Source organism: Tachyglossus aculeatus, chromosome 8 (assembly GCF_015852505.1).
Source record: "Tachyglossus aculeatus isolate mTacAcu1 chromosome 8, mTacAcu1.pri, whole genome shotgun sequence".
In the NCBI taxonomy this organism is placed as follows: Eukaryota; Metazoa; Chordata; class Mammalia; order Monotremata; family Tachyglossidae; genus Tachyglossus; species Tachyglossus aculeatus.
In genome coordinates this window covers 36,521,186-36,546,111 of record NC_052073.1, presented here as the reverse complement: position 1 = coordinate 36,546,111, position 24,926 = coordinate 36,521,186, and the positions used below count along the sequence as shown (strand labels likewise).

The following is a 24,926-nucleotide window of genomic DNA, read 5'->3' as shown; positions in this document are numbered from 1 at the left end:
GAGATTTCGAGAAAGTGCTTTTATTCCCGGGATTCCTGACGTCGGGGCTCGGATATGGGGCCCGTCCCGCGTTCCGGACGCTCCGTCCATCTCCCCCCTTCCTTGGGACCCCCGCCGCTGAGGGGGGTCTTAGGTTTCTCCCACCCCTTCCCCCGATCCCAACGTGCCCGGCGACATTCCCGCCTCCGGGAGGCCGGAAACGGGAGAGGAGAGGGCGAGGAAGGGCCTTCTGCAAAACAAGATGGGAGAAGCGGCGTCTCCTTTCCCCCCGGGGGGTCGGGCCAGAAGCCGGACAGCAGGGTCCCCCCCGAAGGGTGATGGGGCGGGGGTCTTCCGTCGACGGTCCGGGACGTTTCGTTGGGACACGAGGCGCCCGCCGGGAGCCGAGCGGCGGCGTAGGCCGGCCCGGGGAATTTAAAACCAAGAAATCCCAATCCCCAACCAACGGAAACTTACAAACGGAACTACGAGGTCGGTCCCCGGCCCCCCGCAAAACCCACCGTCCTGTGAGACGTGGCTCCCCGGCGGCAGCTGGGCCGCGTCCGTTCCCCGGCCTGGTTCTCCTCGGTGGTCTCTGCTTCCGTGTCTTGGGGAAGGGGTCCGAAGAGGCCTGCCCCCGCTTCGGAACGCCCCCCGAAACGGAACCGCGGCCCCGCTTCCAAGCTGAAGGGCGAGGAGGAGGAGGAGGAGGAGGAAGTCCGGACCCTTCCGCCTCCCCCGGTTCCCACAAGGGTGGGTGACCAGAAAGGGGTCAGGGGAAGGGGACTCGGTGTGAAGTTGGGGGGCTGGTGGCGTCTGGGGGGCTTCCTGTCGAGGAGCCCGTCGCCCATCCTTGTCCCGGAGCCCCCCGGGAGCCCCCTCGATTCCAGCCCGGATCTTCCCGCCGCTCCCAGGAACCCCCAGACGACGGTCAGAGCGTGAAGTTGGGGGGCTCCCCTCCAACAGCCCACGAGGGCTGGTGGCGTCTGGGGGGGCTTCCTGTCGAGGAGCCCGTCGCCCATCCTTGTCCCGGAGCCCCCTGGGAGCCCCCTCGATTCCAGCCCGGATCTTCCCGCCGCTCCCAGGAATGCCCAGACGACGGTCAGAGCGTGAAGATGGGGGGCTCCCCTCCGACGGCCCACGCGGGCTGGTGGCGTCTGGGGGGCTTCCTGTCGAGGAGCCCATTGCCCATCCACATCCCGAAGCCCCCCTCGATTCCAGCCTGGATCTTCCCGCCGCTCCCAGGAACCCCCAGACGACGGTCAGAGCGTGAAGTTGGGGGGCTCCCCTCCGACGGCCCACGCGGGCCGGTGGCATCTGGGGGGCTTCCTGTCGAGGAGCCCGTCGCCCATCCGCATCCCGGAGCCCCCTCCATTCCAGCCCGGATCTTCCCGCCGTTCCCAGGAACCCCCAGACGACGGTCAGAGCGTGAAGTTGGGGGGCTCCCCTCCGACGGCCCACGCGGGCCGGTGGCGTCTGGGGGGCTTCCGTCGCCCATCCGCATCCCGGAGCCCCCTCGATTCCAGCCCTGATCTTCCCGCCGCTCCCAGGAGCCCCCGGACGACGGTCAGATGGGCCGGATTCGCGCCCCATCCCGCCAGGCCACGAGCGTCTTTTTCCCGACGACTTCCCGGCCGCCGCCGTCTCTCTTGGCGCCGCGGGGCTCTCGGGGAGGCCGGCGTCCCCCCGCGACCGACGGCAAGGAGCGGGAAGGGGACGGGACGGGGGGACCCCGGCCTTTCCCCCGGTTGTCCGGCTAAGCTGGCCGGGGCGGCGAGGGGAGAGAGGCCGGCCGAGTTGGGGGGTCCCCCGGGGTCCGTCGCTCCACGACGGGGAGGGGCTGGGGTCCCGGCTTTATTTGGGAACCAGGCCCCGGGATTGCGGGTAGAGCAGAGATCCGGCGGACGTCCCTGGGGAGAGCGGGGAGGCCGCGGCCTTCCGGACCACCTTCGGCCTGTCCGCGGTCGGGGGGCGACGGGAGGGGATTTTAAGTCCGTGGCCGTCGTAGCCCCTCGCCTCGCCCGCCTCCCGCCCCGCCGCCGCCCACCCCCGCGCCGCCTCACCGGGCCTTGGGCTTCTTGGTGAGGGAGCCGGCGAGGCCGGAGGCGTCTACTTGGATCTCGCCCTCCTCCTGCAGGGCGGCTTCCAGGGCCGCCTGGACTCTGGGGGAGACGGTGGGCCCCTCGTAGTCGCGGGTGGTCCGGCTCGGCATGTCCAGCTCCAGCAGCACGATGTTCTCCGCCTGCGGCGGGGGTCGGGACGGGGAGGGGTGCTCAGTCAGCGCCCCACCCCCGGACCTCGCTCTCCCCATCACCAAGGGCAGCGGTCTTTTTTTCTTAAAAAATGGCATTTATTAAGCGCTTGCTATGTGAAAGGTACCAAGGTACAGAGAAGTTGTGACTTCATTTGTTAAGCGCTTACTATGTGCAAAGCACTGCTCTAAGCGCTGGGGGAGGTTACAAGGTGATCAGTCAGTGCCCCCCTGGACCTCGCTCTCCCCATCACCAAGGGCAGCGGTCTTTTTTTTTTTAAAAAAAATGGCATTTATTAAGCGCTTGCTGTGTGCAAAGGTACAGAGAAGTTGTGACTTAATAATAATGATGGCATTTATTAAGCGCTTACTATGTGCATGACTTAATAATAATGATGGCATTTATTAAGCGCTTACTATGTGCAAAGCACTGCTCTAAGCGCTGGGGGAGGTTACAAGGTGATCAGTCAGTGCCCCCCTGGACCTCGCTCTCCCCATCACCAAGGGCAGCGGTCTTTTTTTTTTTAAAAAAAATGGCATTTATTAAGCGCTTGCTGTGTGCAAAGGTACAGAGAAGTTGTGACTTAATAATAATGATGGCATTTATTAAGCGCTTACTATGTGCATGACTTAATAATAATGATGGCATTTATTAAGCGCTTACTATGTGCAAAGCACTGCTCTAAGCACCGGGGGAGGTTACAAGGTGATCAGTCGGCGCCCCCCCCGGACCTCGCTCTCCCCATCACCAAGGGCAGCGGTCTTTTTTTAAAAAAATAATGGCATTTATTAAGCGCTTGCTATGTGCAAATGTACCAAGGTACAGAGAAGTTGTGACTTAATAATAATGATGGCATTAAGTGCTTACTATGTGCAAAGCACTGCTCTAAGCGCTGGGGGAGGTTACAAGGTGATCAGTCGGCGCCCCCCCGGACCTCGCTCTCCCCATCACCAAGGGCAGTGGTCTCTTTTTTAAAAAAAATTAAGCGCTCGCTGTGTGCAAAGGTACAGAGAAGTTAAGTGACTTAATAATAATGACGGCATTTACTAAGCGCTTACTATGTGCAAAGCACTGCTCTAAGCGCTGGGGGAGGCTGCAAGGTGATCAGTCAGTGCCCCCCGGGGACCTCGCTCTCCCCATCACCAAGGGCAGCGGTCTTTTTTTCTTAAAAAATGGCATTTATTAAGCGCTTGCTATGTGCAGAGGTACCGAGGTACAGAGAAGTGACTTAATAATAATGAGGGCATTTACTAAGCGCTTACTATGTGCAAAGCACTGCTCTAAGCGCTGGGGGAGGTTACAAGGTGATCAGTCAGCACCCCCCCTGACCTCGCTCTCCCCATCACCAAGGGCAGCGGTCTTTTTTTCTTAAAAAATGGCATTAAGCGCTTGCTATGTGCAAAGGTACAGAGAAGTTAAGTGACTTAATAATAATGATGGCATTTACTAAGCGCTTACTATGTGCAAAGCACTGCTCTAAGCGCTGGGGGAGGTTACAAGGTGATCAGTCGGCGCCCCCCCGGACCTCGCTCTCCCCATCACCAAGGGCAGCGGTCTTTTTTTTTTTTTAAAAAAATGGCATTTATTAAGCGCTTGCTATGTGCAAAGGTACAGCGGTACAGAGAAGTGACTTAATAATAATGATGGCATTTACTAAGCGCTTACTATGTGCAAAGCACTGCTCTAAGCGCTGGGGGAGGTTACAAGGTGATCAGTCGGCGCCCCCCCCAGACCTCGCTCTCCCCATCACCAAGGGCAGCGGTCTTTTTTTCTTAAAAAATGGCATTTATTAAGCGCTTGCTGTGTGCAAAGGTACAGAGAAGTTGTGACTTAATAATAATGATGGCATTTATTAAGCGCTTACTATGTGCAAAGCACTGCTCTAAGCGCTGGGGGAGGTTACAAGGTGATCAGGTGGTGGGCTTTAAATGGCATTTATTAAGCGCTTGCTATGTGCAAAGGTACCAAGGTACAGAGAAGTTGTGACTTAATAATAATGATGGCATTTACTAATCAATCAATCAATCAATCAATCGTATTTATTGAGCGCTTACTATGTGCAGAGCACTGTACTAAGCGCTTGGGAAGTACAAATTGGCATCACATAGAGACAGTCCCTACCCAACAGTGGGCTCACAGTCTAAAAGGGGGAGACAGAGAACAGAACCAAACATACCAACAAAATAAAATAAGTAGGATAGAAATGTACAGGTAAAATAAATAAATAAATAAATAGAGTAATAAATATGTAAAAAAAATAAGTAAGATAAAAAAATAAGAGTAAAAAAATTTACTAAGCGCTTACTATGTGCAAAGCACTGCTCTAAGCGCTGGGGGAGGTTACAAGGTGATCAGTCAGCGCCCCCCCGGACCTCGCTCTCCCCATCACCAAGGGCAGCGGTCTTTTTTTTTTTAAAAAAAAGGCATTTATTAAGCGCTTGCTATGTGCAAAGGTACAGCGGTACAGAGAAGTGACTTAATAATAATGATGGCATTTACTAAGCGCTTACTATGTGCAAAGCACTGTTCTAAGCGCTGGGGGAGGTTACAAGGTGATCAGTCGGCGCCCCCCCCGGACCTCGCTCTCCCCATCACCAAGGGCAGTGGTCTCTTTTTTAAAAAAAATTAAGCGCTTGCTATGTGTAAAGGTACAGAGAAGTTAAGTGACTTAATAATAATGATGGCATTTACTAAGCGCTTACTATGTGCAAAGCACTGCTCTAAGCGCTGGGGGAGGTTATGAGGTGATCAGTCAGCGCCCCCCCTGACCTCGCTCTCCCCATCACCTAGGGCAGCGGTCTTTTTTTTTTTCTTAAAAAATGGCATTTATTAAGCGCTTGCTGTGTGCAAAGATAAAGAGAAGTGACTTTATAATAATGATGGCATTTACTAAGCGCTTACTATGTGCAAAGCACTGCTCTAAGCGCTGGGGGAGGTTACAAGGTGATCAGGTGGTGGGCTCCCGGTCTTCATCCCCATTTTCCAGATGAGGGAACTGAGGCCCCGAGAAGTGAAGTGACTTGCCCAAAGTCACCCAGCTGACAAGTGGCGAAGACGGGATTTGAACCCATGACCTCGGACCCCAAAGCCTGGGCTCTTTCCACTGAGCCACGCTGCTCTCTGTGGAGGAGCACACCGGAGCACTTCCCAAGCACTTAATAAATGCCATCATTAAGTCGCTTTTAACCTCTCTGTACCTCAGTTACCTCATCTGTAAAATGGGGATTAAAACTGTGAGCCCCCCGTGGGACAACCTGATCGCCTTGTATCCCCCCACAGCGCTTAGAGCAGTGCTTTGCACATAGTAGGCACTTAATAAATGCCATCATTATTATTAAGTCACTTAACTTCTCTGTACCTCAGTTACCTCATCTGCAAAATGGGGATTAAAACCGTGAGCCCCACGTGGGACAACCTGATCGCCTTGTATCCCCCCCCAGCGCTTAGAACAGTGTTTTGCACATAGTAAGTGCTTAATAAATGCCATCATCATTATTATTAAGTCACTTAACTTCTCTGAACCTCAGTTCCCTCATCTGTAAAATGGGGATTAAAACTGTGAGCCCCCCGTGGGACAACCTGATCGCCTTGTATCCCACCCCCCCCCAGTGCTTAGAACAGTGCTTGGCACATAGTAAGCGCTTAATAAATGCCATCATTATTATTATTATGTGGGGCAACCTGATTGCCTTGTATCCCCCCCAATGTTTAGAACAGTGCTTTGCACACAGTAAGCGCTTAATAAATGCCATCATTATTATTGTCACTTAACTTCTCTGTACCTCAGTTACCTCATCTGCAAAATGGGGATTAAAACTGTGAGCCCCACGTGGGACAACCTGATCGCCTTGTATCCCCCTCCAGCGCTTAGAACAGTGCTTTGCACATAGTAAGTGCTTAATAAATGCCATCATCATTATTATTAAGTCACTTAACTTCTCTGAACCTCAGTTCCCTCATCTGTAAAATGGGGATTAAAACCGTGAGCCCCACGTGGGACAACCTGATCACCTTGTATCCCCCCCCCAGCGCTTAGAACAGTGCTTTGCACATAGTAAGTGCTTAATAAATGCCATCATTATTATTAAGTCACTTAATAGTAATAATAATAATAATAATAATAATAATAATGCCATTTGTTAAGCACTTACTATGTGCAAAGCACTGTTCTAAGCGCTGGGGAAGTTACAAGGTGATGAGGTTGTCCCCCGGGGGGGCTCACAGTCAATCCCCATTTACAGATGAGGTAACTGAGGCCCAGAGAAGTGAAGTGACTAGCCCAAGGTCACACAGCAGACATGTGGCGGAGCCGGGATTCGAACCCATGACCTCTGACTCCAAAGCCCGGGCTCTTTCCACTGAGCCACGCTGCTTCTCTAACTTCTCTGTACCTCAGTTCCCTCACCTGTAAAATGGGGATGAAGACTGGGAGCCCCCCGTGGGACAACCTGATCGCCTTGTATCCCTCCCCCAGCGCTTAGAACAGTGCTTGGCACATAGTAAGCGCTTAATAAATGCCATCATTATTATTATTATTAACAGATACCGCAAGTATTATCACCACCCCCAGTTGGTGTTGGGGGCCGGGATGGGGTCCCCTGGTGTGGACGGGGTCTCACCCGGTACCGGGCCTCGGCACACGTCATCATGGATGTCTTGGCGTGTTGGCTGAGGGGCCGCTTGGATCCCACGGCGGACACGGGCCGCTTCATCATCTGCTGGTTGCTGGTGGCGGGAGACCCCCGCAACCGGTCAGCGGGCCGCGGGAGACGTCTCCCCCAACCACCCCCCCCCCCGCCCCGCCCCGCCACCTCGAACCCGGAACCCCTCGGAGCCGCCGTGTGACCCTGGGCCGGTCATTTCCCCCCGGCCTCCGCCTCCACGCGGTCCCCTTAGACCGGCAGGCCCGGGCGGGATGGGGGGCTGAGTCCGACCTCTTGAGCTCTCATCGATCCGGCGCTCAGCGCAGTGCTTGGCACATTCATTCATTCATTCAATCGTATTGATTGAGCGCTTACTGTGTGCACAGCATTCATTCAATCGTATTTATTGGGCGCTTACTGTGTGCACAGCACTGGACTAAGCGCTTGGGAAGTCCAAGTTGGCAACATAGAGAGACGGTCCCTACCCAACAGCGGGCTCACAGGACTAGCCTCGAACCCGGTCCCCTAGGCCGCCCCCCGGGGCCGGGGTCAAAGGTCACTCACTCCAACCGGGTGATGGGATGCAGTTTCCACTGGTCTTCCTCTTCGTCGAAGTAGGATCTGTTCATGATCTTGGATTTCTCTTCCAGGGGAATGAAATTCTCTATGATGAGATGCCTGGAGAATCAATCAATCCATCAATGGTATTTATTGAGCACTCACTGTGTGCAGAGCACTCAATCAATCAATCGTATTTATTGAGCGCTTACTGTGTGCAGAGCACTGGACTAAGCGTTTGGGAAGTACAAGTTGGCAACGTAAGAGAGACGGTCCCTACCCAACAGTGGGCTCACAGTCTAGATATTATTATTATCATCAAGCGCTTAGTCAATCAATCAATCGATCGTATTTATTGAGCCCTTACTGTGTGCAGAGCACTGTACTAAGCGCTTGGGAAGTCCAAGTTGGCAACATTTAGAGACGGTCCCTACCCAACAGTGGGCTCACAGTCTAGATATTATTATTAGTATCATCAAGCGCTTAGTCCAGTGCTCCGCACACAGGAAGCGCTCCCTAAACACGACTGAAGGAACGAATTTCTACAGCTAACCGCTCCTATTACCGCTAACATTATTAGTCATTCATTCATTCAGAAATCAATCAAAAATCAATCAAAATCAAGCGCTTAGTCCAGTGCTCTGCACGGTAGGGACTGTCTCTATATCTTTCCAACTTGTACTTCCCAAGCGCTTAGTACAGTGCTCTGCACACAGTAAGCGCTCAATAAATACGATTGATGATGATGATGACAGGAAGCGCTCAATAAATACGACTGAAGGAACGAATTTCTATGGTTAACCACTCCTATTACCGCTAACATTATGAGTCATTCGTTCATTCAAAAATCAATCAAAAATCAATCCCCATCAAGCGCTTAGTCCAGTGCTCCGCACACAGGAAGCGCTCCCTAAATACGACTGAAGGAACGAATTTCTACGGCTAACCGCTCCTATTACCGCTAACATCATTAGTCATTCATTCATTCAAAAATCAATCCCAATCAAGCGCTTAGTCCAGTGCTCCGCACACAGGAAGCGCTCCATAAATACGACTGAAGGAACGATTTTTCTACGGCTAACCGCTCCTATTACCGCTAACATGATTAGTCATTCATTCATTCAAAACTCAATCAAAAATCAATCGCAATCAAGCGCTCAGTCCAGTGCTCCGCACACAGGAAGCGCTCCCTAAATACGATTGAAGGAAGGAATTTCTATGGCTAACCGCTCCTATTACCGCTCACATCATTAGTCATTCATTCATTCAAAAATCAATCAAAAATCAATCCCCATCAAGCGCTCAGTCCAGTGCTCCGCACACAGGAAGCGCTCCCTAAATACGATTGAAGGAACGAATTTCTATGGCTAACCGCTCCTATTACCGCTAACATTATTAATCATTCATTCATTCAAAAATCAATCAAAAATCAACCACAATGAAGCGCTTAGTCCAGTGCTCTGCACACAGGAAGCGCTCCCTAAATACGACTGAAGGAACGAATTTCTATGGCTAACCGCTCCTATTACCGCTAACATTATTAGTCATTCATTCACTCAAAAATCAATCAAAAATCAACCACCATCAAGCGCTTAGTCCAGTGCTCCGCACACAGGAGGCGCTCCCTAAATACGACTGAAGGAACGAATTTCTACGGCTAACTGCTCCTATTACCGCTAAGATGATTAGTCATTCATTCATTCAAAAATCAATCAAAAATCAACCACAATCAAACGCTTAGTCCAGTGCTCCACACACAGGAAGCGCTCCTTAAATACGACTGAAGGAACGAATTTCTATGGCTAACCGCTAACATGATTAGTCATTCATTCATTCAAAAATCAATCAAAAATCAATCGCAATCAAGCGCTTAGCCCAGTGCTCCGCACACAGGAAGCGCTCAATAAATACGATTGAAGGAACAAATTTCTATGGCTAACCGCTAACGTGATTAGTCATTCATTCATTCAAAAATCAATCAAAAATCAATCCCAATCAAGCGCTTAGCCCAGTGCTCCGCACACAGGAAGCGCTCCCTAAATACGACTGAAGGAACGAATTTCTACGGCTAACCGCTAACATGATTAGTCATTCATTCATTCAAAAATCAATCAAAAATCTATCGCAATCAAACGCTTAGTCCAGTGCTCCGCACACAGGAAGCGCTCCCTAAATACGACTGAAGGAACGAATTTCTATGGCTAACCGCTAACATGATTAGTCATTCATTCATTCAAAAATCAATCAAAAATCAACCACCATCAAGCGCTTAGTCCAGTGCTCCGCACACAGGAAGCGCTCCCTAAATACGATTGAAGGAACAAATTTCTACAGCTAACCGCTAACATGATTAGTCATTCATTCATTCAGAAATCAATCAAAAATCAATCAAAATCAAGCGCTTAGTCCAGTGCTCCGCACACAGGAAGCACTCCCTAAATACGACCGAAGGAACGAATTTCTACGGCTAACCGCTCCTATTACCGCTAACATGATTAGTCATTCATTCATTCAAAAATCAATCAGAAATCAATCCCCATCAAGCGCTTAGTCCAGTGCTCCGCACACAGGAGGCGCTCCCTAAATACGATTGAAGGAACGAATTTCTATGGCTAACCGCTAACATGATTAGTCATTCATTCATTCAAAAATCAATCAAAAATCAATCACAATCAAGCGCTTAGTCCAGTGCTCCGCACACAGGAAGCGCTCAATAAATACGATTGAAGGAACAAATTTCTATGGCTAACCGCTAACGTGATTAGTCATTCATTCATTCAAAAATCAATCAAAAATCAATCCCAATCAAGCGCTTAGCCCAGTGCTCCGCACATAGGAAGCGCTCCCTAAATACGATTGAAGGAACAAATTTCTACAGCTAACCGCTAACATGATTAGTCATTCATTCATTCAGAAATCAATCAAAAATCAATCAAAATCAAGCGCTCAGTCCAGTGCTCCGCACACAGGAAGCGCTCCCTAAATACGACCGAAGGAACGAATTTCTACGGCTAACCGCTCCTATGACCGCTAACATGATTAGTCATTCATTCATTCAAAAATCAATCAAAAATCAATCCCCATCAAGCGCTCAGTCCAGTGCTCCGCACACAGGAGGCGCTCAATAAATACGACCGAAGGAATGGATTTCTACGGGCCGACCGCCCCGATTACGGCGAACACCGCGAGCACTCGACAGCTTCGGGCCTTGCCCGTCCGGGCGGAGGATTTCCCCCCGGTGGGGGAGACCCCCCGGCCGCCGGCCGCCCCCCGGCCCCGGGGGCGCTTACTTGAGTTTGAGCTCCCGGGTGAGCTCGTTTTGCGTCTGCTCCAGTTCCTGTCGCTCCTTGATGTGCGCCTCTTGCAGGTCGTGGATCTCCACCTTCACGGCCTGCAGCTTCGAAAACAGCTGCCGAGGGGGGGGACGGGGGTCGTCACGGGCCCGGGCCGCCCCCCTCCCCACCCGGGGTCCCGCTGCGGCGCTCAGCTCAGAGCCCCGCACCCGCCGGGCGCTCAGTAAATGCCACCGCTCGAACCGTCCACTAGACCGTTGGCTCCCTGTGGGCAGGGAGCGGGTCTGCCGGCTGGCGGACTGGGCTCTCCCAAGCGCGTAGGATGGGAAGCGCTCAATAAATACCATCGAGGGATCGTTCCTTTGGGGCAGGGACTCTCTTGGACTGGACTCTCCCAAGCGCTCTGCACCAGGAAGCGCTCAATAAATACCGTCGGATAAATACCAGTGCTCCCTGCGGGCGGAGAACGTGCCTACCAACTCTGCCAGGCGCTCAGTACAGTGCTCCGCCCATGGTGAGCGCTCAATAAATACCACTGACCGACTGGAAGTTCCTTGTGAAGTGGGAATATGTCTACCGACTCTCCCAGGCGCTTAGCACAGCGTGAGCGCTCAATAAATACCACCGATCGATTGTAAGTTCCTTGTGGACAGGGAACGTGTCCCCCAACTCTCCCAGGCGCTTAGCACAGTGCTCCGCACCCGCTAGGCGCTCAGTAAATACCACCGCTTGAACCGTCCACTAGACCGTTGGCTCCCCGTGGGCAGGGAGAGGGTCTGCCGGCTGGCGGACTGGGCTCTCCCATGCGCGTAGGATGGGAAGCGCTCAGTAAATACCACCGAGGGGTCGCTCTTTTGGGGCAGGGACTCTCTTGGACTGGACTCTCCCAAGCGCTCTGCACCAGGAAGCGCTCAATAAATGCCGTCGGATAAATACCAGTGCTCCCTGCGGGCAGAAAACGTGCCTACCAACTCTGCCAGGCGCTCAGTACAGTGCCCCGCCCACGGTGAGTGCTCAATAAATACCACCGATCGACTGTAAGTTCCTTGTGGAGTGGGAATATGTCTACCGACTCTCCCAGGTGCTTAGCACAGTGCTCCGCACAGAGTGAGCGCTCAATAAATACCACCGATCGATTGTAAGTTCCTTGTGGACAGGGAACATGTCCCCCAACTCTCCCAGGCGCTTAGCACAGTGCTCCGCACCCGCCGGGCGCTCAGTAAATACCACCGCTCGAACCGTCCTCTAGACCGTCGGCTCCCCGTGGGCAGGGAGAGGGTCTGCCGGCTGGCGGACTGGGCTCTCCCATGCGCGTAGGATGGGAAGCGCTCAATAAATACCATCGAGGGGTCGCTCTTTTGGGGCAGGGACTCTCTTGGACTGGACTCTCCCAAGCGCTCTGCACCAGGAAGCGCTCAATAAATACCGTCGGATAAATACCAGTGCTCCCTGTGGGCGGAGAACGTGCCTACCAACTCTGCCAGGCGCTCAGTACAGTGCTCCGCCCATGGTGAGTGCTCAATAAATACCACCGATCGACTGTAAGTTCCTTGTGGAGTGGGAATATGTCTACCGACTCTCCCAGGTGCTTAGCACAGTGCTCCGCACAGAGTGAGCGCTCAATAAATACCACCGATCGATTGTAAGTTCCTTGTGGACAGGGAACGTGTCCCCCAACTCTCCCAGGCGCTTAGCACAGTGCTCTGCACACGCTGAGCGCTCAGTAAATACCATCGATCGAATCATCCTCTAGACTGCCGGCTCCCCGTGGGCAGGGAGCAGGTGTGCCGGCTGGCGGACTGGGCTCTCCCAAGCGCGTAGGATGGGAAGCGCTCAATAAATACCATCGAGGGGTCGCTCTTTTGGGGCAGGGACTCTCTTGGACTGGACTCTCCCAAGCGCTCTGCACCAGGAAGCGCTCAATAAATGCCGTCGGATAAATACCAGTGCTCCCTGCGGGCAGAAAACGTGCCTACCAACTCTGCCAGGCGCTCAGTACAGTGCCCCGCCCACGGTGAGTGCTCAATAAATACCACCGATCGACTGTAAGTTCCTTGTGGAGTGGGAATATGTCTACCGACTCTCCCAGGTGTTTAGCACACTGCTCCGCACACGCTGGGCGCTCAGTAAATACCATCGATCGAATCATCCTCTAGACCGTCGGCTCCCTGTGGGCAGGGAGAGGGTCTGCCGGCTGGCGGACTGGACTCTCCCATGCGCGTAGGATGGGAAGCGCTCAATAAATACCAACGAGGGGCCGCTCTTTTGGGGCAGGGACTCTCTTGGACTGGACTCTCCCAAGCGCTCTGCACCAGGAAGCGCTCAATAAATACCGTCGGATAAATACCAGTGCTCCCTGAGGGCGGAGAACGTGTCTGCCAACTCTCCCAGGCGCTTAGCACAGTGCTCTGCACATAGTAAGTGCTCAATAAATACGATTGATGATGATGATGCTCTGCACACAGAGAGCGCCCAAAAAATGCCACTGACGGACTGTAAGCTCTCTGTGGGCAAGGAAGGGGTCCGCCACCTCTCCCGGGCTCTGCACGGAGCAAGTGCTCAGAGAAGCAGCGTGGCTCAGTGGAAAGAGCCCGGGCTTTGGAGACAGAGGTCATGGGTTCGAATCCCGGCCCCGCCACCCGTCAGCTATGTGACTTTGGGCGAGTCACTTCCCTTCTCTGGGCCTCAGTTCCCTCATCTGTCAAATGGGGATGAAGACTGTGAGCCCCCTGGGGGACAACCTCATCACCTTGTAACCTCCCCAGTGCCTAGAACGGTGCTTGGCACATAGTAAGCGCTTAATAAATGCCATCATTATTATTATTATAATTCTCTGGGCCTCAGTCACCTCATCTGTCAAATAGGGATGAAGACTGTGAGCCCCCGGGGGACAACCTCATCACCTTGTAACCTCCCCAGTGCTTGGCACATAGTAAGCGCTTAATAAGTGCCATCATTATTATTCTCTGGGCCTCAGTCACCTCATCAGTCAAATGGGGATGAAGACTGTGAGCCCCCCGGGGGACAACCTCATCACCTTGTAACCTCCCCGGCGCTTAGAACAGTGCTTGGCACATAGTAAGCGCTTAATAAATGCCATCATTATTAATCTCTGGGCCTCAGTCACCTCATCTGTTAAATGGGGATGAAGACTGTGAGTCCCCCAGGGGACAACCTGATCACCTTGTAACCTCCCCAGAGCTTAGAACAGTGCTTGGCACAGAGTAAGCGCTTCATAAATGCCATCATTATTATTATTATTATTATTATTCTCTGGGCCTCAGTCACCTCATCTGTCAAATGGGGATGAAGCCTGTGAGCCCCCCGGGGGACAACCTGATCACCTTGTAACCTCCCCAGCGCTTAGAACAGTGCTTGGCACATAGTAAGCGCTTAATAAATGCCATCATTATTATTCTCTGGGCCTCAGTCACCTCATCTGTCAAATGGGGATGAAGACTGTGAGCCCCCCGGGGGACAACCTCATCACCTTGTAACCTCCCCGGCGCTTAGAACAGTGCTTGGCACATAGTAAGCGCTTAATAAATGCCATCATTATTAATCTCTGGGCCTCAGTCACCTCATCTGGAAAATGGGGATGAAGACTGTGAGCCCCCCAGGGGACAACCTGATCACCCTGTAACCTCCCCAGCGCTTAGAACAGTGCTTGGCACATAGTAAGCGCTTAATAAATGCCATTATTATTATTACTAAGCAGCCCCGAGGACGAGGGGCCGTTACCTTTTTGAGTTTTTTGGTCTTGATGTCCACCTCCTGCTGCAGAGAGCTGTACGTCTCCCTCAGCTCCAGGGTCTCCTCATCCCGGATCTCAACCTGCTGCTGGATTTCCCGCTCCCGGCGTTTCTGGGCGGGAAAACCCCAAGCCATTCCCGCTGCGGGATCCCGGGCCGGTCGCCGCCCTCCTCCGTCCCTCGGTCCCCCCGCGGGGGACGGGGACATCGCGTAGCGCGGCGTCCAGCACATCGTTAAGCGCTTAACCCACCGCGGACGGCCCGGACCCTCCCCCGCCAGACCCGAGGCTTCCCCGTCTAAGGGGACGGAGTGGGGAAACCGAGGCAGGAAGACGCAAGGGGACTATGTACATTTATTCGATTTATTTTATTTGGTCAATGTGTTTTGTCTTCTTGTCCATCTCCCCCTTCTAGACTGTGAGCCCGCTGCTGGGTAGGGACCGTCTCTATAGGTTGCCGACTTGGACTTCCCAAGCGCTTAGTACAGTGCTCTGCCCACAGCAAGAGCTCAATAAATACAACTGAATGAACGAATGAATATTTGTACATATTTATTCTATTTATTTTATTTTGTTAATATGTTTTGTCTTGTTGTCCGTCTCCCCCTTCTAGACTGTGAGCCCGCTGTTGGGTAGGGGCCGTCTCTATAGGTTGCCAACTTGTACTTCCCAAGCGCTTAGTCCAGTGCTCTGCACACAGTAAGCGTTCAATAAATACGATTGAATGAATGAATGAATGGTTGTACATATTTATTCTATTTATTTTATTTTGTCAATATGTTTTGTCTTGTTGTCTGTCTCCCCCTTCTAGCCTGTGAGCCCGCTGTTGGGTAGGGGCCGTCTCTAGATGTTGCCAACTCGGACTTCCCAAGCGCTTAGTCCAGTGCTCTGCACACAGTAAGCGCTCAATAAATACGATTGAATGAATGAATGAATGGTTGTACATATTTATTCTATTTATTTTATTTTGTCAATATGTTTTGTCTTGTTGTCTGTCTCCCCCTTCTAGCCTGTGAGCCCGCTGTTGGGTAGGGGCCGTCTCTAGATGTTGCCAACTTGGACTTCCCAAGCGCTTAGTCCAGTGCTCTGCACACAGTAAGCACTCAATAAATACGATTGAATGAATGAATGAATGTTTGTACATATTTATTCTATTTATTTTATTTTGTTAATATGTTTTGTTTTGTTGTCTGTCTCCCCCTTCTAGACTGTGAGCCCGCTGTTGGGTAGGGGCTGTCTCTAGATGTTGCCAACTTGGACTACAGTGCTCTGCACACGGTAAGCACTCAATAAATACAACTGAATAAATGAATGAATGAATGCTAGTACATATTTATTACTCTATTTATTTTTACATATTTATTCTATTTATTTTATTTTGTCAATATGTTTTGTCTTGTTGTCTGTCTCCCCCTTCTAGACTGTGAGCCCGCCGCTGGGTAGGGACCGTCTCTAGATGTTACCAACTTGGACTTCCCAAGCGCTTAGTCCAGTGCTCTGCACACAGTAAGTGCTCAATAAATACGATTGAATGAATGAATGCTTGTACATATTTATTACTCTATTTGTACATATTTATTTTATTTTATTTTGTTAATATGTTTTGTCTTGTTGTCTGTCTCCCCCTTCTAGACTGTGAGCCCGCTGTTGGGTAGGGGCCGTCTCTCTATGTTGCCAACTTGGACTTCCCAAGCGCTTAGTCCAGTGCTCTGCACACAGTAAGCGCTCAATAAATACGATTGAATGAATGAATGCTTGTACATATTTATTACTCTATTTATTTGTACATATTTATTCTATTCATTTTACTTTGTTAATATGTTTCATCTTGTTGTCTGTCTCCCCCTTCTAGCCTGTGAGCCCGCTGCTGGGTAGGGACCGTCTCTAGATGTTGCCAACTTGGACTTCCCAAGCGCTTAGTCCAGTGCTCTGCCCACAGTAAGTGCTCAATAAATACGATTGAATGAATGAATGCTTGTACATATTTATCACTCTATTTATTTGTACATATTTATTCTATTTATTTTATTTTGTTAATATGTTTTGTTTTGTTGTCTGTCTCCCCCTTCTAGCCTGTGAGCCCGCCGCTGGGTAGGGACCGTCTCTAGATGTTACCAACTTGGACTTCCCAAGCGCTTAGTCCAGTGCTCTGCACACAGTAAGTGCTCAATAAATACGATTGAATGAATGAATGCTTGTACATATTTATTACTCTATTTGTACATATTTATTTTATTTTATTTTGTTAATATGTTTTGTCTTGTTGTCTGTCTCCCCCTTCTAGACTGTGAGCCCGCTGTTGGGTAGGGGCCGTCTCTCTATGTTGCCAACTTGGACTTCCCAAGCGCTTAGTCCAGTGCTCTGCACACAGTAAGCGCTCAATAAATACGATTGAATGAATGAATGAATGCTTGTACATATTTATTACTCTATTTATTTATTTGTACATATTTATTCTATTCATTTTACTTTGTTAATATGTTTCATCTTGTTGTCTGTCTCCCCCTTCTAGCCTGTGAGCCCGCTGTTGGGTAGGGGCTGTCTCTAGATGTTGCCAACTTGGACTTCCCAAGCGCTTAGTCCAGTGCTCTGCCCACAGTAAGTGCTCAATAAATACGATTGAATGAATGAATGCTTGTACATATTTATCACTCTATTTATTTGTACATATTTATTCTATTTATTTTATTTTGTTAATATGTTTTGTTTTGTTGTCTGTCTCCCCCTTCTAGCCTGTGAGCCCGCTTGTTGGGTAGGGACCGTCTCTAGATGCTGCCAACTTGGACTTCCCAAGCGCTTAGTCCAGTGCTCTGCACACAGTAAGCGCTCAGTAAATACGACTGAATGAATGAATATTCCACGGGACTCCAGGTTCCCTCCCGCCCGGCTGGAGGTCATCGGGTCGCCTCCGGGCTGGCGGGGTGGACGCCGCCTCTCGCGGGGACCCCCTCTGAGGGGCTGGGGGGGACGGACGGACGGACGGACGGAGGGAGGAGTCCCCCCCAGGCCCCGGGCCGTGACCGGCGGCCACCTTACCTGCTCGGCGATCTCCTGCCGCTTCTGCTCCAGGACTTTCTGCTGCTCGTTGGTGTGGTCGATGATGTTTTTCCCCCCGACCAGAAGTTTGCTCTCCATCGCCTGGCGGGGCGAGGGGCGGCCAAACAATCAGCTCCGGGCCGGGGGCCACAGGGGAGGGCAGGGGTCTGCCCCAATCCTACCCAGAATTCACTTCTTTTCCCGTCCGTCTCCCGCTCAAGACTGTCAGCTCCTTGTGGGCAGGGAATGCGTCTATTACATTGCTCTATTGGACTCTCCCAAGCGCTCAGTCCAGTGCTCTGCACACAATCTGCTGATTTCTCCTCCTGTCCATCTCCTGCTCTAGACTGTCAGCTCCTGGTGGGCAGGGAATGCGTCTATTACATTGCTCTATTGGACTCTCCCAAGCGCTCAGTCCAGTGCTCTGCACACAATCTGCTGATTTCTCCTCCCGTCCGTCTCCCGCTCTAGACTGTCAGCTCCTTGTGGGCAGGGAATGCGTCTATTACATTGCTCTATTGGACTCTCCCAAGCGCTCAGTCCAGTGCTCGGCACACAATCTGCTGATTTCTCCTCCCGTCCGTCTCCCGCTCAAGACTGTCAGCTCCTTGTGGGCAGGGAATGCGTCTATTACATTGCTCTACTGGACTCTCCCAAGTGCTCAGTCCAGTGCTCTGCAAACAATCTGCTGATTTCTCTTCCCGTCCGTCTCCCGCTCTAGACTGTCAGCTCCTGGTGGGCAGGAATGCGTCTATTACATTGCTCTACTGGACTCTCCCAAGCGCTCAGTCCAGTGCTCGGCACACAATCTGCTGATTTCTCCTCCCGTCCGTCTCCCGCTCTAGACTGTCAGCTCCTTGTGGGCAGGCAATGCGTCTATTACATTGCTCTATTGGACTCTCCCAAGCGCTCAGTCCAGTGCTCGGCACACAATCTGCTGATTTCTCCTCCCGTCCATCTCCCGCTCTAGACTGTCAGCTCCTGGTGGGCAGGGAATGCGTCTATTACATTGCTCTACTGGACTCTCCCAAGCGCTCAGTCCAGTGCTCGGCACACAATCTGCTGATTTCTCCTCCCGTCCGTCTCCCGCTCTAGACTGTCAGCTCCTGGTGGGCAGGGAATGCGTCTACTACATTGCTCTATTGGACTCTCCCAAGCGCTCAGTCCAGTGCTCGGCACACAATCTGCTGATTTCTCCTCCTGTCTGTCTCCCACTCTAGACTGTCAGCTCCTTGTGGGCAGGGGACGGGTCTATTACATTGCTCTATTGGACTCTCCCAAGCGCTCAGTCCAGTGCTCGGCACACAATCTGCTGATTTCTCCTCCCGTCCGTCTCCCGCTCTAGACTGTCAGCTCCTGGTGGGCAGGGAATGCGTCTATTACATTGCTCTACTGGACTCTCCCAAGCGCTCAGTCCAGTGCTCGGCACACAATCTGCTGATTTCTCCTCCCGTCCGTCTCCCGCTCTAGACTGTCAGCTCCTGGTGGGCAGGGAATGCGTCTACTACATTGCTCTATTGGACTCTCCCAAGCGCTCAGTCCAGTGCTCGGCACACAATCTGCTGATTTCTCCTCCTGTCCGTCTCCCACTCTAGACTGTCAGCTCCTTGTGGGCAGGGGACGGGTCTATTACATTGCTCTATTGGACTCTCCCAAGCGCTCAGTCCAGTGCTCGGCACACAATCTGCTGATTTCTCCTCCCGTCCGTCTCCCGCTCTAGACTGTCAGCTCCTGGTGGGCAGGCAATGCGTCTATTACATTCCTCTATTGGACTCTCCCAAGCGCTCAGTCCAGTGCTCGGCACACAATCTGCTGATTTCTCTTCCCGTCCGTCTCCCGCTCTGGACTGTCAGCTCCTTGTGGGCAGGGGACGGGTCTATTATATTGTCGTGGCTCAGTGTTAAGAGCCCGGGCTGTGGAGTCCGAGGTCATGGGTTCGGATCCCGACTGCGCCACTTGTCAACTGGGTGACTTTGGGCAAGTCACTTAATGGTGGTATTTGTGAAGCGCTTACTATGTGCCTAAGCACTGGGTGGGGGATACAAGGTGATCAGCTTCTCCCACTTGGGGCTCCCAGTCTTCACCCCCATTTTCCAGATGAGGTCACTGAGGCCCAGAGAAGTGAGGTGGCTTGCCCAAGGTCACACAGCTGACAAGTGGTGGGGCCAGGATTTGAACCCATGACCTCGGACTCCCAAGCTCACGCTGTTTCCACTGCGCGACACTGCTTCCCCAAGAAGTGCTCGCCTCACATCCGATCCGTCACCAAAACCTGCCGGTCTCACCTCCGCGACATCGCCAAGATTCCCAGGCGCTTAGTACAGTGCTCTGCACAGAGTAAGCGCTGCTGCAGTTGGGAGTGATCCTGTACTTACCCAAGTGCTTAGGAGTATTAGTAATTGTGGTCTTTAGTGCTTATTATGTGCCAGGCACTATACTAAGCACTGTAATGGATACAAATTGGACTTGTACTTCCCAAGCGCTTTTGTACTTCCCAAGCGCTTAGTCCAGTGCTCTGCACACAGTAAGCGCTCAATAAATATGATCGATTGATTGATTGATTGGACTAGACACAGTCTCTGCTCCTGACGAGCCCTATTTAATTATTCTCCCCCTTCTAGCCTGTGAGCCCACTGGTGGGTAGGGCCCGTCTTTAGATGTTGCCAACTTGTACTTCCCAAGCGCTTTTGTACTTCCCAAGCGCTTAGTACAGTGTTCTGCACACAGTAAGCGCTCAATAAATACGATTGATTGATTGATTGATTGATTGATTGGACTAGACACAGTCTCTGCTCCGGACGAGCCCTATTTAATTATTCTCCCCCTTGTAGCCTGTGAGCCCACTGGTGGGTAGGGCCCGTCTCTAGATGTTGCCAACTTGTACTTCCCAAGCGCTTTTGTACTTCCCAAGCGCTTAGTACAGTGTTCTGCACACAGTAAGCGCTCAATAAATACGATTGATTGATTGATTGATTGATTGACTGATTGGACTAGACACAGTCTCTGCTCCGGACGAGCCCTATTTAATTATTCTCCCCCTTCTAGCCTGTGAGCCCACTGGTGGGTAGGGCCCGTCTCTAGATGTTGCCGACTTGGACTTCCCAAGCGCTTACTACAGTGCTCTGCACACAGTAAGCGCTCAATGAATGAATGAATGAATGAATGAATCCGCCCTTTCCTCTCCATCCAAACCGCTACCCTGCCGGTTCAATCTCTCATCCTCTCCCGACGGGATGACTGCATCGGCCTCCTCTCTGATCTCCCGTCCTCCTGTCTCTCCCCGCTTCAGTCTATACTTCACGCCGCTGCCCGGATTATCTTTGTCCAGAAACGCTCTGGACATATTACTCCCCTCCTCAAAAACCTCCAATGGCTACCGATCAATCTGCGCATCAGGCAGAAACTCCTCACCCTGGGCTTCAAGGCTCTCCATCACCTCGCCCCCTCCTACCTCACCTCCCTTCTCTCCTTCTACTGCCCAGCCCGCACCCTCCGCTCCTCCACCACTAATCTCCTCCCCGTACCTCGCTCTCGCCTGTCCCGCCATGGACCCCCGGCCCCCGTCCTCCCCCGGGCCTGGAATGCCCCCAATCCCTCTGCCCATCCGCCAAGCTGGCTCTCTTCCTCCCTTCAAGGCCCTGCTGAGAGCTCACCTCCTCCAGGAGGCCTTCCCACACTCACCCCCTTCCTTCCTCTCCCCCTCGCCCCCCTCTCCATCCCCCCATCTTACCTCCCTCCCTTCCCCACAGCACCTGTATATATGGATATATGTTTGTACATATTTTTTGACTCTATTTATTTATTTAATTTATTTGTACACATCTATTCTATTTATTTTATTTTGTTAGTATGTTTGGTCTCTGTCTCCCCCTTTTAGACTGTGAGCCCACTGTTGGGTAGGGACTGTCTCTATATGTTGCCAATTTGTACTTCCCAAGCGCTTAGTCCAGTGCTCTGCACATAGTAAGCGCTCAATAAATACGATTGATGATGATGATGATGATGATGAGAGCTCACCTCCTCCAGGAAGCCTTCCCACACTAAGCCCCATCTTTCCTCTCCCCCTCCGCCCTACCTCCTTCCCCTCCCCACAGCCCCTTTCTATGTTAGTACAGATTTATCACCCTTTTTATTTTCCTTGTCCACATTTACTCTTCTATTTTGTTAATGATGTGCATCTATGTTGCCAACTCGTACTTCCCAAGCGCTTAGTCCAGTGCTCTGCACACAGTAAGCGCTCAATAAATACGACTGATTGATTGATTGATCTAGCTTTAATTCCATTTGTTCTGACAACTTGACACCCATCCACAGGTTTCGTTTTGTCAATCGATCATGTCTGCTGTGTGACTTTGGGCAAGTCACTTCACTTCTCTGGGCCTCAGTTACCTCAAATGGAAAATGGGGATTAAGACTGTGAGCCCCACGTGGGACAACTCAATCACCTTGTATCCCCCCCCGGCGCTTAGAACAGTGTTTTACACATAGTAAGCGCTTAACAAATGCCATCATTATTATTATTATTATTATTATTATTATTATTATCTGGACAGGGGGATGAAGATTATGAGTCCCACATGGGACAACCTGATCACCTTGGAACCTCCCCGGCGCTTAGAACGGGCACACCACTTCCCTGTGCCTCAGTGACCTCATCTGGAAAAGGGGGATGAAGATTATGAGTCCCACATGGGACAACCCGATCACCTTGGAACCTCCCCGGTGCTCAGAACGGGCACACCACTTCTCTGTGCCTCAGTGACCTCATCTGTAAAATGGGGATGAAGACTGTGAATCCCACATGGGACAACCTGATCACCTTGGAACCTCCCCGGCGCTTAGAACGGGCACGTCCCTTCTCTGTGCCTCAGTTCCCTCATCTGGAAAAAGGGGATGAAGACCGTGAGCCCCCCGTGGGACAACCCAATCACCTTGGAACCTCCCCTGCACTTAGAACGGGCACGCCCCTTCTCTGTGCCTCAGTTCCCTCATCTGGAAAAAGGGGATGAAGACCGTGAGCCCCCCGTGGGACAACCTGATCACGTTGTAACCTCCCCTGTGCTTAGAACGGGCACGCCACTTCTCTGTGCCTCAGTTCCCTCATCTGGAAAAAGGGGATGAAGACCGTGAGCCCCCCGTGGGACAACCCGATCACCTTGGAACCTCCCCGGCGCTTAGAACGGGCACGCCCCTTCTCTGTGCCTCAGTTCCCTCATCTGGAAAAGGGGGATGAAAACCGTGAGCCCCCCGTGGGACAACCCGATCACCTTGGAACCTCCCCGGCGCTCAGAACGGGCACGCCCCTTCTCTGTGCCTCAGTTCCCTCATCTGGAAAAAGGGGGATGAAGACCGTGAGCCCCCCGTGGGCCAACCCGATCACCTTGGAACCTCCCCGGCGCTCAGAACGGGCACGCCCCTTCTCTGTGCCTCAGTTCCCTCATCTGGAAAAAGGGGATGAAGACCGTGAGCCCCCCGTGGGACAACCCGATCACCTTGGAACCTCCCCTGCGCTCAGAACGGGCACGCCCCTTCTCTGTGCCTCAGTTCCCTCATCTGGAAAAAGGGGGATGAAGACCGTGAGCCCCCCGTGGGCCAACCCGATCACCTTGGAACCTCCCCTGCGCTTAGAACGGGCACGCCCCTTCTCTGTGCCTCAGTTCCCTCACCTGGAAAAAGGGGGATGAAGACCGTGAGCCCCCCGTGGGACAACCCGATCACCCTGGGACCTCCCCGGGGCTTAGAAGGGGGCTTGGCACAGAGTAGGCGCTTAACAAATACCACCGTCGTCAGTATTATAATTCTGTTGCCAACTGGTACTTCCCGAGCGCTCAGCCCAGCGCTCCGCACACAGTAAGCGCTCATCCCCGAATACGACCGGACGAACGGTCCCTCCCCGCCGCCGGGGCCTTCCCGGCGCCCCGCCGCGCCCGGCTCGGGCCACCGGTACCTTGATCTTGGCCCCCAGCATCTCGGCGGCGTCCTTCTCCCTCTGCAGGTCCTCCGCCTTCTTCTCCTTCTCCTTCAGGAGCCGCATCCGGTCCTCGGCGACCAGGCTGTGGTCTCCGGCTATGGCCATCCTCTCGGCCTCCAGCTTCTCCCGCTGGGCCCTCCAGTAGGCCTCGGCGTCCCGGCCGGCCGCCTCGCCGCCGCCGTCGTCGTCGTCGTCCCCGCTGTCCCCCTCGTCGTCCCCGTCGCCCCTCCGGGCCCTCCTGTCCCTCTTGCCCCCGGAGCGCCGCTGCAGCTGGGCCTTGAGGCGGGCGATCTCCTCCTGGAACTCCCTGAGGAGCGCGTCCTTGGGGTCCTCGTTGACGCGGGGCTTGTTCTTGATGTTCTTGGCCCGGCTGGCGTAGCGCAGGGTGGTGAGGGTCTCCTCCACGTTGTAGGAGGCGGGCCCCACGTTGGCCACCATGACCGTCCTGGCGTTGCCGCCGAGCGAGTCCTGCAGCAGGCGGGTGAGCTTGGAGTCCCGGTAGGGCACGTGGGTGGTGCGCCCGTCCACCAGGGCCGAGATGACGTTGCCCAGGGCCGACAGGGACAGGTTGATCTTGGTGGCCTCCTTGAGCTGCTCGCCGCGGGCCCCGGTCTTGGCCTGCCGCTCGCTGCCCGCCAGGTCCACCAGGTTGAGCTTGCCCACCCGGATGTGGTTGCGGCCGTCGGGCCCGGCCTCGCTGCACTCCACGGTGACCACGAAGATGGCGTGCGAGCGGGAGCTGCGCTCGTTCATGTGCGTGGCCCCCACGGAGCGGTTGCGGCCGCCCACCTGCATGACGTGCTCGATCTCCCGCACGCTCTTGGTGACGAAGGACGACAGGTCCCGGACGAAGACCCCCGTGTCGGGCCGCTCCTTCAGCTCCAGCCGCCGGGCCTGGTCCTTCCCCAGCAGGTCGCGGATCTCCTCCCGGTAGATCTCCAGGTAGGAGGCCCGCACCAGGTACTGCTGGTTCTGCGACCGCGAGATGTGGGTGAAGATGTGCTCGAAGGAGTTGGGGATCACCCCGCGCCGCTCGGGGTCCCCGCGGACCCCCTCCATGGTGTACGTCTTCCCCGTGCCCGTCTGCCCGTAGGCCAGGATGGTGCCGTTGAAGCCCCCCAGGACCGAGTCCACCAGGGGCCGGAAGGCCTCGTCGTACAGGTCCAGCTGCTTGGCCGTCCAGTCGTAGACCGCGTCGAAGGTGAACGTCTTGGGGGCCTCGTGCGGGGCCCGGGGGCTCCGCACCGACACCTGGCCCAGCTTGGAGTCCACGGCCACCACCTGCGCGTGCCCCGCGGCCCGCTCCTTGCTGGACGCCGGCCGGCAGCGCACCACCACCTTCACGGCCTCCGAGCTCTTCGCCTTCGACATGGCGGCGGGGGACGCGGGCCGCCCGACGGACGCGCCCGCCGACGGCCCGGACCCGGGGCTCCGCGCGCGCGG

The 24,926-nt window shown here is 53.2% G+C and overlaps 2 protein-coding genes across 2 annotated transcripts; both read right to left on the bottom strand.

The window, feature by feature from the left end:
- Nucleotides 1–1,826, bottom strand: LOC119931675 (collagen alpha-1(I) chain-like). Its single transcript, XM_038750520.1, has 2 exons — nucleotides 1,208–1,826; nucleotides 1–876 (listed from the first exon to the last, which is right to left on the bottom strand). The coding sequence occupies exons 1-2, from the start codon at nucleotides 1,570–1,572 to the stop codon at nucleotides 465–467; spliced, it is 777 nt and encodes a 258-aa protein (XP_038606448.1). The 5' UTR covers nucleotides 1,573–1,826; the 3' UTR covers nucleotides 1–464.
- On the bottom strand, nucleotides 1–24,926 carry KIF3B (kinesin family member 3B). Its single transcript, XM_038750519.1, has 8 exons — nucleotides 23,460–24,926; nucleotides 17,513–17,614; nucleotides 14,467–14,589; nucleotides 10,723–10,841; nucleotides 7,439–7,552; nucleotides 6,851–6,956; nucleotides 2,043–2,221; nucleotides 1–1,933 (listed from the first exon to the last, which is right to left on the bottom strand). Exons 1-8 carry the CDS (start codon nucleotides 24,852–24,854, stop codon nucleotides 1,834–1,836), a joined length of 2,238 nt encoding a protein of 745 aa, XP_038606447.1. The 5' UTR covers nucleotides 24,855–24,926; the 3' UTR covers nucleotides 1–1,833.